General features: G+C 37.7%; 2 protein-coding genes across 11 annotated transcripts in view; one reads left to right on the top strand and one right to left on the bottom strand.

Moving 5' to 3' along the window:
* Positions 1 to 2,826: 2,826 nt before the first annotated feature.
* Positions 2,827 to 18,689, top strand: part of LOC103102040 (small integral membrane protein 10-like protein 2A) — a 154,098-nt gene continuing 138,235 nt past the window's right edge. For 2 of the 6 annotated variants that reach the window (XM_056804359.1, XM_016423888.2), the window contains exons 1-2: positions 2,828 to 2,955; positions 4,330 to 4,405. The gene's annotated coding sequence lies outside the window, so the exon portion shown is untranslated. Of the gene's footprint in view, positions 2,956 to 4,329; positions 4,406 to 18,689 lie in introns of all 6 variants that reach the window. The other 4 variants (XR_008913352.1, XR_008913351.1, XM_056804357.1 and 1 more) reach the window with 3 other exon arrangements.
* RAC1 (Rac family small GTPase 1) overlaps positions 4,898 to 18,689 on the bottom strand; it is a 57,893-nt gene continuing 44,101 nt past the window's right edge. For 3 of the 5 annotated variants that reach the window (XM_056804364.1, XM_056804362.1, XM_007498256.3), the window contains 4 exons: positions 9,820 to 9,876; positions 7,873 to 7,935; positions 6,822 to 6,981; positions 4,898 to 6,607 (listed from right to left, as the gene is read on the bottom strand). In XM_056804364.1, the coding sequence (XP_056660342.1) occupies positions 6,477 to 6,607; positions 6,822 to 6,981; positions 7,873 to 7,935; positions 9,820 to 9,876 (411 nt within the window). In that variant the 3' untranslated portion in view covers positions 4,898 to 6,476. The remainder of the gene's footprint in view (positions 6,608 to 6,821; positions 6,982 to 7,872; positions 7,936 to 9,819; positions 9,877 to 18,689) is intronic. The other 2 variants (XM_056804365.1, XM_007498258.3) reach the window with 1 other exon arrangement.

The following is an 18,689-nucleotide window of genomic DNA, read 5'->3' as shown; positions in this document are numbered from 1 at the left end:
TCTGCCTCCTAGTACTATACCATAGCTAACCCTTAGATCATTTAGATTTGAGTCCTGGTTTGGCTGGGTCGCTGGTCTGTATCCTGGTGTAAACCATCTGGGAAGAGGAAGGGACATGGTTTTAAGCCCCCTCGTCTCCTCTGCTGGTCAGAGGCCCCCCAAAATGGGGTGACCAGAACTGAATGCTTCAGAGGCTGAGAGAGCAGCGGGGACTGGACACAGGATGTGTCACGTCTTACTCTAGCTTTAGCTACTAAAACTTCTGGAACACCTTTTTACATACTCTGAGAACAAATGGAGGGGCATGGTGCCATGGTGGGGAAAGAGCAGGCCTAAGTCAGGGTGATTGGCCAGTCCTCGGGCAAGTCTCCTAGGACTATAGACGGGAAGTTGCACAAGTTAAGAGTAGGCATTGGTGGGAAGGGGATTCCCCTGCTGAAAGTAATTATCTGCTAGAAATAATCTCCCAGGCCGAAGGGGAGCCCTGCCTAGAGGTTCTATTGGAGAGAATGAGATGCCTCCACAACCAATTGACCCTTTTATTTGTGTAAACAATGAGGGGCTGCAGAAATGTGGCAGAGCATTCTTTTGTCTGCTGAGCTTCGAATGAGCTGGGTCTTTGAAAACGATACAGAGTCAGCGTCCAGCCACACTTCATTCTAACAGTGCTTGGATTGTGCGAGACATTAAGTGACATTTTCCTTGTATAAGGAAGTCTTCTGAGGTCATGTGAGTACTTCTGGCTATTTTGGAGAAAAGGTTGTGCAAACTATGGCTGCAACACTGGTTTTCTGTGGAATCAAAAGGGAGGTTTTGGTCTTATTGGCGTAGGTCACATTCTCTATAGCTCTCCGTGGTTTATGAAGTGCATTCCTGACAATCATTTATGAAGTAGGTAATACAAGTAATAATATTTTGAGAAAACAGGTTCAGAGAGGCAGCGACATGCCTAGGATCACCCACTTAAGCATTTGAGTCAGAATTTGAATTCGGATCTTCCCTGATATTAAATCCAATATTCTGTCCACTCGTGTCACAGAAGACTGTCGGTGAAATCACTTTGCTAATCAGTATTTGTCTTTATGTCTACTAATTGCGAGTCAGCCACCTCTTTTATAACTTTGATTGTACTTAAAACAAATATTAAGGGTCAAACCACCTTTTGATTTTGGCCTAAATCTGTTATTGGGCTACAAGTTAGGATGGGCCCTGGAACAATTATTGTTTCTTGCATTCTTCTGTCGTAGCAATTATTTTTGTTAGTCTACATTTATTAAAATGTTTCCAAGTTAAATGCTTGACGAAGCATCGGCTCGATTTCTCACGGGAGACACATGCTAGAAACAACCTTCCAGGCATTTTGGAAAGACTGACCTTTCCACAGCAAATCTACCCCCATGTTGGTGTAGACAAACCCAGCTGCACAAATCACGTTACTAAAATGCCCCTCATTCACCCCAGAGGGAGTCAGGTCAATTAGGCAACGGTTCAAACCCCCCCCCCCTCCCAGGCCTGTAAGGCACAAGATAGAAATGAAACTACTGGGAAGCATTCGATATGGAGAGAAGGAAAACGGGCTGGACACCAGGCCCAGCTTCACGGAAGCGGCTGCCGGCTGGGCCTTGTAGGAAGATACAGGCTTCCGAGATGACTTTAAGTGGGGGTTTAAGCCTGTCATCAGCCCGTGGAAAGGCAAGGGGAGGAGAGCGTGGCTAGAAGTCTGATTTGGCCGGAATGGGGAAATGCCAGGCTGAATTTCCGATTTTATTCTTGTGGAAACTCCTAAATTTTTAACAGCACGGCCAGTTCTGGTCTACTGTCTTGGCGACTACGGATGTAGAGCGACTCAAGACTGAAAAACAGGGCGACACGGGGACTCGATCCCATGAGCCCGGGAGAGCGAGAGTCCTGGTGTGGAAGCCAGTCAGGATGAAGGGTCTTTGGAGGAAAGGAAGGCTGACAAAGAGAAGACAGATAGGCTAGGCGTGCTATTCCTAAAGGGCAGTCCTATGGAAAACAGATTCTGCAAGTTCTTGGCAATCAGCGGGTATTAAATGTCTTTGGTGTGCCGGGGATGCACAAAGCACGAGAAACAATAGGTGTGTGTTTGGTTGGTACAAAATGAATGTTTCTATGGGGAACCCAAAAGGTAGAAGTGAGGGCAGGGTGGCTGCAAGGCCAGGAATGAAGGAAAGAACAGCGAGGGAGGCTGGAACGTGGGAGGGCCAGAAAGGTCGGTTCGGCTGGAAGTTGAGCCTCCTAGGAAGTCAGAAAAGGCAGTAAAGGGCTATAAGGGTGCCCAAGCAGAGGAATATTTAATTCTAGGGACAACGGGGCATTAGCACGAGGAATGATGGCTAGAAAATGGGAGGTAGAAACCTGAAACACCGCCCAGCAAGGGCAGCGGTCTGGAAGTAGAATTCTTGGCAAGACAACAGCCTCTTCTGACCGCATCAGTGTTGTATGTGCTGGGGAGAGTCTTGGGGTGAAGATGTTTTCCAATATCAATCGGGAGGTAATGTTCTACGTGGATCATCAATTTAGGGATGAGCCCTGGTCCTATTTGGTGTCAGAGGTGGAATGTGAACCAGCCTCTCGACTCCCACACTGGCTTACAGTCCTTTGTCAAGTTGGACTGGTGGTTATGAAGTGGAGTCTAACTCCAGAAGCATAAAATAACCAGGAAGCAGTGGATAAGTATAGGTTTTGAGGCGGAAGCCATAGGGGCCATCAAGTACCGACATTTTATAGATGAAGAAACAGGCAGAGAATTTGAGGCAGGATTGGAACTCGGGTATTCTTGACTTCAAGTCCATTGTCCTATCCAATTACATCACACTGCCTTGGGAGTGACCATGGGAGCAACCCAGGCCTAGGTGGTAGAAGGGAGACGACTTGGCAAAGAAGTTTAGAAAACAGTATCCAGGGAAGCCAAAGGAGTTTCAGGAGTTGGAGGTGAGTGACGGTGGTTAACGGTACTGGAGGAAGAGGAGAACTGAGAAAAACCATTGGATCTAGTAGCTGAAATTGTGGGGAACAACTTGAACGGAGGAGGTTTGCTTGGTAGAATGAGGGGAAGGAGCCAAGAGATGGAGAAGGGAGGTTTGTTACAGAAAACAGGCTGGAGCTGCGAATGGGTCCACCCGTATCAGAAAAGATGCCTAGGCAGGAAGGGCCCAAAATAAAGATCCCACTGGAACAAAAGTATTTAGACTAGTACTAGTATTTAGAAAGAGCTGGAAGGGAAATGGCTAACCTCCGACTGGGCAATGACTGAACAAATTCTAGTGTAGGAATGTAATGGTATTGAGTTAGAGGAAAACAGGAAGAATTCTGAGCAGTTTGCACGAACATCAGTTCATCAGAATAAAACAAGTAGAACCAGGAGATCCAACCATACCATGTAATAAGAAAAAAAACAACACTTGATTTTATACCGTGAAATGCGATAGTGGAAATTGGCCACGGAGCTCGCCTCCCATGATACAACAGGTGCGATGCAGCACAGCATGAATTTCATAGATGGAAGGAGTGTTTTACTGGAGTGGAAGCAAATCACTGGCATATGAAGATGTGGCAGTAAAGAGCATTAAAATAGAACTTCTTGCGTTGGGACACTAACATGGTTCCTTACATTTTCCCAGCATTGTTCCAAAGCTCAGCAATGAAGGGATGGCCGATGAAAGTGACTCAAGGTTAAGGACTGGAAGGGCATGAAAAGCAGTTATAAATGACAATATAAACGGTGCCCAACAAATAAGCAGCTGTATGTAGCTTATATTGTCCCTTTTCCCAGAATTAAGGAGACTGCTTTGGGAAATCATTCTTGCAATGCTACGGAGTATCTCAAAGGATTTCTGGTTTCTCAGTGTAACTGGAAAAAAGGCTAGGGAAAGGTCAGTAGGGTCCTATTATACTTTTCATCCAAATGTATTTTTAAAAAATTCTCCAGATTCAGGCCATGTGGTTCAAATGGAGTCCGAATGTGTTCAGACTGTCTCTGCCACTTGCATATGTATCTAAGGCAAGTTGACTGTTAAGCTTTCATTTCCTCATGTATAAAATGAAGCTTACAGGTCCCTGGCAGCTCTGAATCTAAAATTTCATGAAAATGCAGGAACTTGGGCTGAGACTGCAGTACAAAAAGGATCTTCAGCCACTTCTCTTTTTATGCCTTTCAAACAAACAACTATGTTTTGTGGTAAGGACTGCAAGACTAGTTGTTGGATGTGGATGTGCAGGGAATGGAAATACTTGTGAAAATACTTTTTAAAGCAAAAACACAATGCAATTTCCCAACCCACTTTTCCCTTGCTACCATCAATTTAGCTCTGACCCGAAGACCAACCTTAATAAACTACAACAGGCAGCAAGAAGAGGAAGTCCCAGAGAAGTCTGTTTCTGTGTAAGTATTTTAAATGAAGATGTGACTGCTGAAATTAGTTATGAGCTCCTATATACTTATACAGGCACTTCTGAAAAATTGGGACCAGAAAACCTAGCTCCCAGTGAGGGTATTTAAGAAAAAAAATTGTTCTGGCTTTAGACTTAGAAGACACTGTTCCAGGGGCTCTCTCTGCTGAAATAGTACTAAGGGGATGCAGTGGAAAGATCACTGAATTTTGAATGTTAAGAGCTGGGCTTAAATCAAAAGTGACTGAGCCTCTAAGTATTGCCATCTGGAAAACATACATTTCCATGCTACCTACTTCACGAAATGCTTATGTGAGCGCATTGTGGCTATCTTACATATATATTCCTCTACCACTCCATATGCAACAGAAAACTAGTACTAACATTTCCAGAAATTTTAACCCCCAAACACAATTTATCAAAAGAATGGCAAATAAGAACATTTATTAAGAGACCATTCACAAAATTCTCAAAAATGCAAGCATTACCAGTAACGTGATTCAAGGATTTATTAAGTCATACATGCAAAACATACTGCTAATTGCATTAGCAAAAGATCAATGTAAAAACACTCCACAATTTTGCAACTTTTGCATCTTCAAAATTTTGTTCTAGTGGTTGAAAGGTTGTAGTTCAATATGTGTATTCTTGCCAGTGTTTAGGATGTACAGAACATTGTTAGCATTAGCACTAAGCAGACACAACCTCACAGGCCTGAGGTCACGTTACTAGGAAAAGCAATGGAAAGCATGTATACATGTAGTGAGGTCAAGAACGGGGTCAACATTAGTAGTGTTACAGTGTTGGTAACCTGGCAATACAGTGATGTTTAAGAAGGTTCATATTTTAATAGCTAAAGTATATTTTTTAAAAAAAGGTTTTTTAAAGCTGCATCACATGATTTTTACACCTAGTTACTAGAAGACTAAAGAAAGCTTGTAGTAGCTTGAACAAAGGTACATGAAAAGAATGCGCTTTTACTAAAACTACAAAAATGCAAAGTTCTAATACATAATTGGAAAGATTTTAAAATACAAGTAGAGTAATATTGCTCAGTAAGAAAGGGTTTGATGAAAAAAGCATTTACTAAGTTCACAACTGTGGGAATGACCAGTTCAGAGTTGTAGTAAATGAATGCCCTACTTGGGGGAGGGAATAAAGAAGAAAAAGGAAAAGCTTAGAAACAAACACTTACCTAGAACATCAACCTTTCTTATCTACTGCATTTGACAGATGGTGACTGTTCTGCTTTTTTAACTTTTTACCCATGACAAAATTTGTTCAGTTTTCCACTCTTCGGTATACAATGTAGTGTAAATTAATCCTAGGTTCCAGAGTATGTCAAAATACTGTCTTTATTCCTTGGTCAAACCAGATATTTCAAATTACCCAACCCAAAACATTGCCGTTAAAGAGAACACTCCATTAACAAAAACACATGGATGGGACTTCTATTTGAAATCACAGCAAGAGATGGATTCTTGAAAGAATCTTGACTGTGAAAGCAAAAGATCGCTCCAAAGACTAGTTTTGTTATACACATTCCATTCTGATATACAGTACAATGTTATATAATGAACATGGGTTGATAAATTATTCAATGCATTAAACATTTTTACTAATAAGTATACTGTACTGTTTTACATATCTGAAAAATGAGTTACAAAGTGTTTTTGCATTTCCTACTATCAGAATTAAACAGTCTTCTTAAAGACAACGGTCTTTAAAACACAGTTTAGTGCTTAGTGTTCAGAGCACAACAATGCAACTTTAGTTCAGTGGATATTTTGGCAACACTTAATCTGAGCAAGAACAGGGCTTTTGAAAAATAAGGCTTTAAGTAGGTTTGTCTTTTTTTTTTTAAGGATTTAGTTGTAATAATAGAATGTGAAAAAAATCATTCTCTAACACTTTAAACAAAACCGTGAAATTCATTGATTGGTTCGGAAGGTTTTATGGAAAGGAACTAATTTATAACAAAATCTTGGCATTGAGTGTGAAGGCTCCACTGTTTAAGCAAAGCTTACAAAGGTTCAAAGGGGAATAGGGCAGGGCTGTAACATTTACAACAGCAGACATTTTCTCTTCCTCTTCTTGACGGGAGGTGGGCAAAGAACCGCTCTAATCGCTTCATCAAACACTGTCTTGAGGCCCCGCTGTGTCAGTGCTGAACATTCCAGATATTTTACAGCACCTTATAAAGAAACACCAGAAGTTAACAAAAGTACTCTTTGGCTAAAGATCGACTTACTCTAATGATGTCAACAGGCACACAGACAAGCTTGTTATTTGATGTCTACATTGGAAAATGTGATTTGGCTATAATCAGGCAAATAAATTCTCCAAGCCCCCTATTTACAATGAAATTGTGCAAGGTAGCCAGAAAATGTAAACAGAAGACTGCATACCAATCTCCTTTGCCATGGCTAAGCCCTGTGGGTAGGTAATTGGAGTCAGCTTCTTCTCCTTTAGTTTCTCAATTGTGTCTTTATCATCTCTAAGGTCAAGTTTGGTGCCCACAAGAATTATGGGAGTGTTGGGACAATGATGTCGCACCTCGGGATACCACTAGACAATTGGGAGAAAAAAAAGGAAAATTGCATTATGTAGAGTTTATTAATCCCCTTAGTCTGGCATTAAATTGGCATAGCTGCTTGATGCAGGAGCTGGGGTTCCAAATGCTAGCAAGCTGTACCACCACTCAATGCTTTGTCCCTAATTTTCACATGGGTCGATAACAAAGGTGTAGTCTGTTCCAAAAATAAAAGACTAATCCTTATTCATCTTCACCTTAAATCATAGATTTTTTGTTAAGGAAAAAGTACCTTATTTTCACTAGATCAGAAACATTACAATCTACTAGAATTAAGTTTTCTTAAAACTTCATAAAACAAAGGATTCTATGGGATTATCAGGTCAGGGAAACCTGACTCAACATTTGGGTGGGTGAGAGTGGAGGGAACCTATCACTGAACAAAATCTAGTTAGGTGTGCTGGGACACCCCAGGAAGGAAACTAGTTCCCCTCTTTAGTTTTGAGGAACATACATCAACCTACAAGTAAGTCATTTTACAGAGTCAATGTATTTTTTTAAGGCACAATAACAAAGGTATTGAGACTCAACTCCCAGTTCCTAAGGATGGAAACTTGTATTTCTCTTCTCTGGAAGGATACTTCTCATCCCCAATAAGTTCCCTCAGTGGGAATTTCTTCAAGCAGACTGTTCACTGGTTTTTACAACTATCACATTTTAGTGAATCTCTGAGTTATGTAGTCCCACAGGTGCCTTCCTTTATGATGAAACACAACATTCCTCTTAGTGTAAAGGACTACCAAAGCAGTATCTGATAACTCATAATGGTATATAGGTTTCAAAAGCATTTCTTCCAGAAATTACCATTAGTAGCTAAAAATAATCCCAAAGGCAAAATACTAATTAATCTAAACTTTCCTCCTTACCTTTGCCCGGACATTTTCAAATGATGCAGGACTCACAAGGGAAAAGCAAATTAAGAATACATCCTATTAAAAAAACACACACACAAAGGAAAGAAGTTTAGAAAAAAGTCACAAAAACTTCAATTAAGGAACAATTCTTTAATACTGCAGAAAGCAAATCAGTAGAAGTTGTGTTTGCAGCGTGCACCATTCATTTGTAATAGTTTTATAAACTGGAACGTTGTATATCTATGAAATTACTCTCATTAACCTAAAAGGGGGGAGAAAGGATGGAAATAAACCTTTGGAGAGGTCAAGTCAAATCAAATAGGTCCCAGAGGAAGGACCTCCTTAGTCTACTTTTCATGTGTGCCATTTTCATACCCTGGAACACATGGATAAACACTGAATTCTGTTGCAACCAAAGGTCCTTTCAAACTGAAACTCAAAACCAACCCATCATTTTTGAAAGTAAACGGCTAAGAATATGAAGGAAAAAGGAAAGAATACCATGGGAAAGTATTGCATAGTCCTTTGTACAAATTATTCTTTAAAGCACTAGGAAATCTAGTCTGTTTCTCTTGAAGTTTAGTTCCCTTTAAGGGTGTCATACAGCTGTCATCTACAAATAAGCTCCCACTCATGTGCTAGGTAAATTTAGTTTTCATATTTTGTCCTAATTAAAAGTTCTTCTGGGCAGAATGTATTATCAAGGCTATCTTGTCCTATAAAGTACAGAGTTGGCAAAGGGAGAAGAGAGTAAAGGGAAAGTTATGGCTTTTCTTTTCTCTTCAATCCTCACCTTCTTGATAAAGAGCTAGGCAACTGGGATTAAGTGACTTGCCCAGTGTCACACAGCAGGGAAATGTCTGAGGCTAGTTTTTGAACCTAGGTTTCTCCAGATCTGGTACTCTATCTACTGTGCTACTACCTGGGTACCCTGGCATTTTCTTTCACTATCTTATTTATTGTGTTCCAAACCTCTCCAAAAGTACCAATCAATGGTCTTTGAAGAACTTACATTCTTATGCACTTTTTGAATAAAAAATAAAAGTAAATACCTCCATAAAAAACAACACGACAAGGAAAATTTCTGTAACATATAAAACAGGCAGGGACCATACCAGTTAAGTTGGCCCATTTATATGAATACCCACATTTCTATATTAAATGAACCATGAGGAAAAAAGCCCCTGAACTATTCTGTCAATGGTATTATTGCAAGAAAGTTCAATTGATTAAAGTCTTTTCCTAAAGTCACTTCTCAAAACAATCCAACTGAAATCTTGTACCTGAAAGGAAATGGAAAATCTCATCCAAGTATGGTTTTCTGTAAATCATTAAAAACAAAACGAAACAAAAACCCCAGAGCATGCACAAGCTCTCAAAGAATCCAAGCAGTGTTTCAGCATTCAGGTGTATTGTGCATCATTTCAAAGCAGAGTTAGGTTAGTTTACCACACCTGCATGGCTAAGCACTCATCACCCAATGTCATTCATAGACAGAGCAGTATATCACCATAACCAGGACACCAAAGGAGAAAGGGAGGTAAAGCAAGAATGTGTTAATATGAGTTATGCTCCGAGCTTTTCATTCTTCCAAATCTATGGCCATCTTAAAGTTTCACAGCTTGCTTGGATTACTTGCCATTCCTTGTACTTCCCCCCACCCATCCTCATATTAGAATCTTCAATGGATAGGAGATACAGGTTATTCAATAGTTCTTTTAACATAATTTCTTTTATTATAAAGGAATTAAAGCTGTAAGTGCTTTAATTACGATTATTTGGAAAATCATTATTCTTCAAGGAAAGCTTTAATACAATTGATTTTTCATTTCCAAAAACAATAACCCTTGAATGAATTAAATATAAAACACTCAAGGGGTTTGAAGCTCAGGAAGCTGTCCTACTAAGTGAAATAGGGAAAAGATAAAGCTTGAAACTTAAATTGAAAGTTTTACATACGGCGATCGGTTCGTCTTTCACCTTGGAGGATATATCCTTACTATATGTGCCTCCAACCTAATAACAGCATGAGAACTTGGTTTAAGTTTAATAATATACTAAAGGAAATTTCTTACCTGTGGTTCTTTCTCAGAACTTTTCTCATCTGACCCCAATTCTCCCATACAAAAAACATTGGATCTGAATCTCCCAACTACTGGGCAGTCAATTTGAGAGGGTTGGGGTAAGGGTGGATTGGGATCCTGAATCTCTGGTTCCATCAGGATAAAGAAATTCTGGTGGAATTTCCCTCCACCAAATGGAGTTGGCAACTCTTCTCTAACTTAGTTTGAGAGAGAGTTGTCTGGAATAATGACAGTTCAAGGTCTTGTCCAAGGTCCTACAGTCCATTTATAGCAGAAGAAGGATTCAAAGTGAGGCCATCTTGGCTATCTACCCCCATTAAACCATACAATAGTATCTCTTATGATATAAAGGGGGAGAAGGGAGGAAATTAACATTTATATAGTATCTACTATGTGTCAGGCACTATGTTAAGTGCTTTTAACAAATACCGTTTTTGATCTTCTTTACAAGGTTGGTACTGTTATTATCTTCATTTAACAGTTGAGGAAACTGAGGCAAACAGAAATGACTTTCCTTCCAGGGCCACATAGCTAGTAAGCACCTGAGGCTGGATTTGAACTCAGGTCTTCTGGACTATAGGCCCAGCACTCTAGCCACCACACTACCAGCTGCCTATAACAAAGCCTTAAAAAGTAGGTAGACATAGATGAACAAATAAGGGAGGGGAGTTATGGAAGAGGGAAAAAGTGAAGCAAGATTCTGATCTTCAATATTGTTTTAATGAAGATATGCATTTGCCCCCAACCACAGAACGCATGGCTTACTTACCCTTGATAAAGAAATAACTAGGTCTCTGCCTGGTAGACTCTACATGGCCAAGTGCACCTTCGTCTTATGTGATGGCCACTTCTTTATTTGTAAAATGATGATTATCTCTGAGCTCCCTTTCTTGACATTCGTGGTTCTCTTTTTCAAGACTTTGTTCAAAAAAATTTTTTTTCTTGAAATTATTTGCCAAAGTACTCTGATATAAGCATAAACCCTAGTTTTAAGATGAGTCACTGTAATTTAACATTGCTTTTGTCTACCTTCTTCAACCATATTCTTTGACCTTCTAACTAAAGCTGCTTTAAATTTAATGAGGTAGGGGAGGAAGAGAAAGGAAATACAATAATGAAAATGAATCATTTTTTTCCACTAAGAATTCAACTTTATTTACTAAACTATTTCCTAGTTACAAATAATCAGGCCACCTCCAGGGTGAAGGGGGAAATGACTGAACAGAATTAGTCACCAGGAGCTGAAAGTTTAAGGAATTGTACCAATTCGTATGTATGTCCTTATCTAGTTTGTTTGTAATTGGTATATGCTCCTAAGTTGTTAAAAATCCAACACTCAGGAAGACATTTCATATGTATGTCCCTGAACCAGAACAAAAGAGACACGAATGTTTTTATCACAGTCTGACACATTCTACTCTACATCCTTTGTTTTAACAGAAACTTTACTAGGGAAGTCCTTATCGGTGGGAGCTCTCTCTTCTTTAAATCTAAACAGACCATTACATTAAGACATATTTCCAATGCCTATTACAATGGATTCAAGTTATTTCTCTGGGAAGAGAATCTTTTACCTTAGAAAATTCTCTTGTTCCAGAAGAAGTTGTACCAAGTTTGAAGAGTATTGTTGACCTCTGAAATTCTGGCTAAACTCTGCTCTTTCATTCCTTCTATTCAAGAATCCTTACAGAACCCTGACTCATTCGTGGAATCCCTTAAAAAGGGAGACAGACAAAAGAGAACAATTTTCTTATTGCTTATTGCAAATTAGCCTTCTGCGATGTTATTATTCTTTTTAGCCAACCATATATTTTCCCCTGCTCTTTTACTTTTCTAAAAGTTATTTTTTAAATATTAAGATTTGAGGAATAAGTCTTAGAATTACCTGTCCCAGATCAGCCACATAAAATTTATTTTAACTTTTACATTAATATATTTTCTTCATAAGGTTTTTTTTTTCCTCTCTCAAAAATCCTTCTATGTGTCCACCAACAAATAGGGAAAGAAAGAAAGAAAATAAACAATCATTTATTATGTATCAGGCACTATGCTAAACACTTTTTACAAATATTCTCAGAACAACCCTGGCAGGTAGGTGCTATTATTATCAATGCCATTTTATAATTTAGGAAATTGAGGCAGACAGAAATTAAGTGACTTGCCCAGTGCTCTTTCTAGCCATTACACTACCCAGATCCCTCTAGGCAATTAAGAAAATATGGTTTACTTTGAAAGCGTCAGTTGGAGGAAAATAATTGTTTTCCAGGTGGGTTAAAAAAGCCAGGGCCCATATTTTTTACCTATGACTTCAATTAGTGCTTCTCAAAGGACATGAAAACACTACAATATTGGGTCTGCCAAGCAGGAGCCCCATAGACTAGGCTAGTCTTTTTGAGACAACTGACTTAAGGCATACATTCTGGATATTCCTTCTTTCACATCCCCACATTCAACTAGTCTTGGGAGTTGGAATGTTTGTTTCTTGCCTCCCAATGCTACTTAAAGACTCTCCCTCTACTGCCGTCACTTTCCTAGTTTAATAGAAAATTGTTTTCCAGAAATGGTGATGCAATTTATAGCTCCATCATGTCAGTGTATCTGTCTTTCCATTGCCTCTCCAACATGGACTATTTCAATTTTTTTGTCATCTTTATACATTTACTGAGTGTGAGGTAAAACCTCGGGATTGTTTTGATTAGAAATAATATTCTAAAAAGTAAATATCATCATGATATTGATAACATATGTAAAGCATCCTGTTAAGTTAAGAGAACCATGCAAATGTTAGATATTTATATAAGTAGCAAAGCAAAACAGACCAAGAGAACAGGTAGCATGAGAAAGGCTATAGCCAAAGTCAGAGAACTTAGGATCAAATCTTGGTTCTGCCATTTATTACCTGTGTGACATTGGACAAGTCATTTCTTCTCTCTAGGCCTCAATTTCCTCATCTGTGAAATGTGGGGCTTAGGCCTTCTTAACATAAGAATTCATGAACTAGTTTTTAATATTTTGATAAGTGTATTTCTATATAATTGGTTTCTTTTGTAATCATATGTTCAGATTTTATGCATTAAAAGCATTATTCTGAGATAGGTCTATGAGTTTCCTAGTCCTGAAAAAGGGATTCATTCATGACACAAAGAAAGATTAAGTTAGCCTAGATGACCTTTAAGGTCCCTTCCAGCTTTAAATTCTATGATTCATTAAACATGGTCCAGTTAAACACTTAATGGGCTCAGAAGGCCTTGCTTATTGTCACCCATGGCAAGTCACTTACTTACTCTGTCCTTTAGTTTTCCCATTTATAAAGTGGGAATAATACTACCCACTGATAAGAGATCTGAAAATGCTTTGAAAAGGTCAAAAGTTGGAGAATTAAACATTTTCTCCAATCCCCATGATCTCACAAATCTCCCCAATAAAAATTATGTGCCAAATCGACTCCAGTTGTCTTCACGGTTTATGACACTGAGAATCCAAAGGAAGGTTAAAAAGCAAAATAAATCACACAACTCAAAACCCTGAGTTCAGCACTCCTCCTTCATCCCCATGCTTCTGACATCAAGGCCTCAATAGCCTCTAAGCAGATTCAAGGACACAACATAATCTTACATCAAAACCTGCCCCTAAACCCCTGCTCCACCACTTTCTTCTTTCCAATGCCAGAGCCTCCTTGGTTCTAGGCTGTGAAAGTTTGTTCAAGCCTGGACAGTCATCTTGGTCACAGCACTTCAGTAGCAAAGCCTACAAGAAGCTGTAATACAGAAGCACTAATGCTGCAAATCTCCGAACAGCTGGTAGATCTGAACTACTGGTCCCAGGGAAGCTGGCTCCAAACTGTCAGTTCTGAGTCAATGAACTAATGGGAGAATGGGAGAGGTCACCAAGACAAGAGAGTGAATGTGGGGAGCTGTGGAGAACTCCATCAAGTCTGAGGGAAGGACAGAGAATCCAGCTGGGGTCAGTTCTTCCTTATAGTCTCCCTAAAAAGATTCCCTAAAAGTAATTTGAGGCAGAGATTTAGGCTGGTAAATTAAACTGCCAGCATGAGAGGTGAAGATTTCTCCCGATGAAAATACAACCAGGAGAGGAAGTTAAGGTGAGCAATAAGTAAAAATGGAAAAAGATGAGGGGGAAGAACAACTGAAAACATCAAAAATCCTATGAAGAAATCTTAAAGACCTTGAACACAAACAGATAATGAAACAACAACAAAAAATAGCAATAGAAGTAAATATGACCTCCATATCTAGTAAATCAAATCAAGCATCTATGAATAAAGAATGCAAAATGAAGGACAGTGATCCAACACTTAATGGGAAGAGGACCCTTTGGAATTGGAGAATATGGAACCATAGCATGATGTTCCTGAGTGGTAAAAAGAGAAATGAGAATTTTATATCCTGCACAACAAAAATAATGAATAGAAAATTTTGAATCTATACTGGCAAACCTCACCAAAGAAACAAAAGAGAGAATAATAGATTGGGAGTCCAAATACTCAAAAGTGAAAGACAACTTCAAAGAAGCAAAAGACAACATTAAAAGAAAATATGATAATTATGCAAGCAAAATATATGGACCTCAAAGAGTAGATGAGGAGGAAAAAGTGAAAAAGGGAGGCAAGGCAAGGAGGCCTTACTTTAGAGGATAGAAGAGGAGTTGCACTGATGAATGAGTCTGGCAAAAGAAAATGAGGACCTTAACACTGGACAAAACTTAGGGGGAGATTTGGTGCCTGAGGGGGGTTGCCACCAAGATGGGACTCCTGGGGGCAATATCCTATCTGACCTCTCCAATAATTGGCATTGTTCTGAGAGTGAGATACAATGGAAAAAAAGGGTAATCCATGGGGTAATCCCTAAAAGACAGAGGCAAAAGGTATCTAGAGGGCAGAGCCTAAAATGATACCTTGGAAACTTTGACTGTATAAAGAATAAAGGGAAAGAAAGAGAACTGATGACTACTGGGACCATTAGAAAGAGAAGATAGAAAATGAAGTGAAAGAAATTCTTTATTGAAAGAGGAACACAAAAAGAAAAAATTTTAAACCTAATAAACAGTACTAGCTGAAAGAGAGGAAAGGAAAGGGGAAATTTACCTAAGAGGAAAAAAGAAATAAACAGATAAAAGTAGAAGAGACAAACTAACAAATAAAACTCTAAAAGGAAAGGGGTAACAAATTAGAAAAAGGGTTCAGAGGTGAAGGGAAGAGAGTCAGTGGAAACAGGACCTTTTTTTAAAAGATCCAAATAAAAAAGAACATGATTACAGAAGAGGGAAAATAAAAACAAAAATGTACTACTGCCCTAATTTTAAAGACAAATGGAGAAAAACATAAACCTAAGTCATAATTTTAAATATAAATGGTTTAAACAATCCAACAAAAAGAAAAAGTAACAGACTGAATACAAAACAAAACCTACAATTTGTTGTTCATAAGAAATACATTAAAAAAAAAGATGCACAAAATAAAACTATGGGGAGGGGGAAAAAACCACTCTGCCAAAAAAGCATGTATGGTCATCATGTTATACAATTGCACAAGTTTTCAGAGTTTGATCAGTTGTGCTTTTTCCCTTTCCAAAAACTAAAAACAAAACAAAACAAAAAACTGTCACTAAGATGGGTCTCAGGAAAGGGGAAGGAAAACATTAATAGTCACAGTAGACAAAAAGGACAGGAAGACTATAAATAATTTATAGGGAAATAAAAGACCTATGAGAGAAGTATAAAGGAACTAGAATTAGTTTGGAAAAAGAAAGGCAGAATAATGTAGAAGATAAGAATGCTTGTTGAGCCAGCCAGTACACCCCAGATACTTAACTAGCTATATGGCCCTGGGGGAAAGTTTACTTACTTAACCTCTCTAGGCAAAAGAAGGAAATAGGAATAAATAGTTTCTAAGAATCCTTCTAACCCTAAACCTATTATGGTCCTATGAGACCCTTCTTTTTAGGGATAACCCAGTATACCAAAAAGTTTTCTCAGAAAACTATATTTAAATAGAAATATAAAAGCTCTATGTTGGATTTAAATTATATTTACAAAAGGGATAAACACTAGTATGGATTAAAAGAATATATTATCAAAACATGCTTGGGGGACTTTTGTTATTAAGATTTCTAATCATCTGAGCTTTCAGATATGGTTCGGGATAGAAAGAAATAAGTAGACTAATTCAGAGGTATCAAACTGGCCCCACTATGCTGAATTACAATAAAATGTAATTGGAAAATGTTTAACAAAATAAATAAAAATATAATACAAAATAGGATGGTTTTCCAAGTCAACAACGCTGGTCAGAGATCTGTTTCTATTTGAATTTGACAGCACTGAATTAAAGGCTCTCATATTTTCAGTCATGTTACTCAAACACCATAAATTCTAGTTCACATAAAATTCAGTTGACACATATCCAACAAATTAAGATCCAAAGTATTCCATTTGGTAAAAAATTTTAATTCATGTTACCTTTGGCATCTTTTATCCACTTTGGTCATTTAAACAAGGATGGACAAACATCAAATGCCCTGGCATGCTCCTCAGATTTAACATATAGTGCTGTCTCTCACACTATAAGATTATTCACTTCATTATAAAGATTGGATTCTCCAATTCTCCAATGAGAATTATTTGCTCTCCCTGGCTTTAACACTTGTGATCCAACCTTGCATAATTTACCTAACTCTTCAGAGTTTCCATTTCTTCCTCTATAAAACCCATTATCTAGTCTCAATGTGTTGTTGAAAATCTAGTGAAATAATGTATGTGAAGCATTATATAAGTTATTATTCATGGACTGATAGAAAATAAATCACTTAATTTCATGATAACACAATCTGTCTAAATGTAATGCTTTATTTAGTGGCAACAAGAAATTAGAAATGTGTGAAGAGCTATGCAGCCTATATAATTGATGTGATTGTTCACAAAAAACCATGCCCATGGAATTTTATCACCTGTTATATATGAATTACAAAAAAAGTCTGAAATTGGGGGGGAGGGGGAACTTCCCCAAGAGATGAAACATAAGAGTTCCTCTATACCCTGAATCAGACTTGAGGGGAAAAACCTGAGAAATAACGCATTTGCTATAAACAGGAAAGAATAAGCTTCCTTTTCCCATTTTATGTATCACTATTTTCTGAACATTTGGAATAACTGTAAAGACAAAGAGCCTGGAAGGGAGAAGATTGCAATGAAGACTTGCTCCTGATTCATCAAGTATCTGCTCCACATGCTGTTTACCCATATATTCTCTGGAATCTGAAACAGGAGGCTTGCCAATTTACCTTTAACTTAAGTGACTGTCCCAGAACAAAAAGGGCCAGCATGCTGAGTCATAGGATAATTATTTTTACTTCCCGAAAAGTGATATGTCCCTTTCAGGGTAGAGAATAGTGACAGAGCTTTTTTACATTTCAATTTACCCATTTTCCCTGTTTTTTTTTTTTAAATAAATAGTATTACGTCAAATCATTGTAGCTTTTGCCTAAAAGCAATATTAACTAAAGCAGTGGTGTCAAACTCAAAAATAGGAGCCACTAAATTCTGAGGATACACACAGATTACAGTGACTTTGTTTTTTTTTTAATTTAAAAAATTGTTAAATATAAATAAAAATGACATTTTAATCTTGTTTAGTCTTGTGGGTCTCTGTTTAACATCTCTGAAAGTATCCAAAAAGTCCCAAGTAAAAAAAATTTAATTTTGAGAATCTAACTTTATATCATCAACGATCCATCCTACATAGCTCATACATACAATGTAGGTGATTTCCCCTATGATTATAAGTAAAGTTATAGCATGAGGATCAGGATGAATTTGTACTATATTAAAATCCTATAAGTGCAATGGTTTCCTGAATCTAAGTCTGATCTCCCCAAATATTTTTAAGGATATAATTAAATAATTTAAAATATGAAAATTATTTTCAGAAAGGTCATGAGAAGTCAAAAACAGGCTGTTGCAGCAACTGCAATAATATGCATAATGGCATAATAAGGGCATGAAAGAAAAAGAAAGATGGGGCAGAAAGTGAAGTGAAAGAATCTTGGGCAGGTCTTTTTATGGTAATAGAGAATTGGAAATCAAGGAGACCCCCATAAGAGAACTGTACTATGAGAAATGATGAGCTGGACAGGTTCAGAAAAACTTGGTAAGACTTATATGAACTAATTCTAAGTGAAGTGAATAGAATATTGTAATATTATAAGCCTTAGTTTTCACAGTTTATCATCCTTACAATATTGCTTTTACTGTGATGTTCTTCTGATTCTGTTCACTTCACTTTGAATCAGTTCATATAAGTCTTAGCTAATCTGATAAGGGCAATTCCAAAGGACTGGAAAAATGATCTCCACGTCCAAAAAGAAAATTAACTCTGAATGTAGATTGAAGCATATTTTTAAAAACCTTATTTTTATTGTTTTATTGTTGTTTGTGGGGGTTTTTTGGGCAACATGGCTAATACGGAAATGTTTTACATGACTTCAAATGTATAATTGATACAAAAATTGCTTACCTTCTCAAGACAGAGGGAGGGACAGAATTTGGAACTCAAGATTTTAAAAAATGATTGTTTAAAAAACTTTTTATTTTTAAGTCCAGGACAGATGTTGGCAAATTAGAGCCTAAAGAGCTAAGACTGATTTAACATTTTAAAATAAAAGTTCCATTGTATTTAAAAAATGTAAAAATTATTCTTAGGCAACCCTCTGGTTTGTCAACCAAATCTAG

Source organism: Monodelphis domestica, chromosome 7 (assembly GCF_027887165.1).
Source record: "Monodelphis domestica isolate mMonDom1 chromosome 7, mMonDom1.pri, whole genome shotgun sequence".
In the NCBI taxonomy this organism is placed as follows: Eukaryota; Metazoa; Chordata; class Mammalia; order Didelphimorphia; family Didelphidae; genus Monodelphis; species Monodelphis domestica.
The sequence above is the reverse complement of the archived record's forward strand: the minus strand, read 5'-3'. Positions and strand labels throughout refer to the sequence as shown.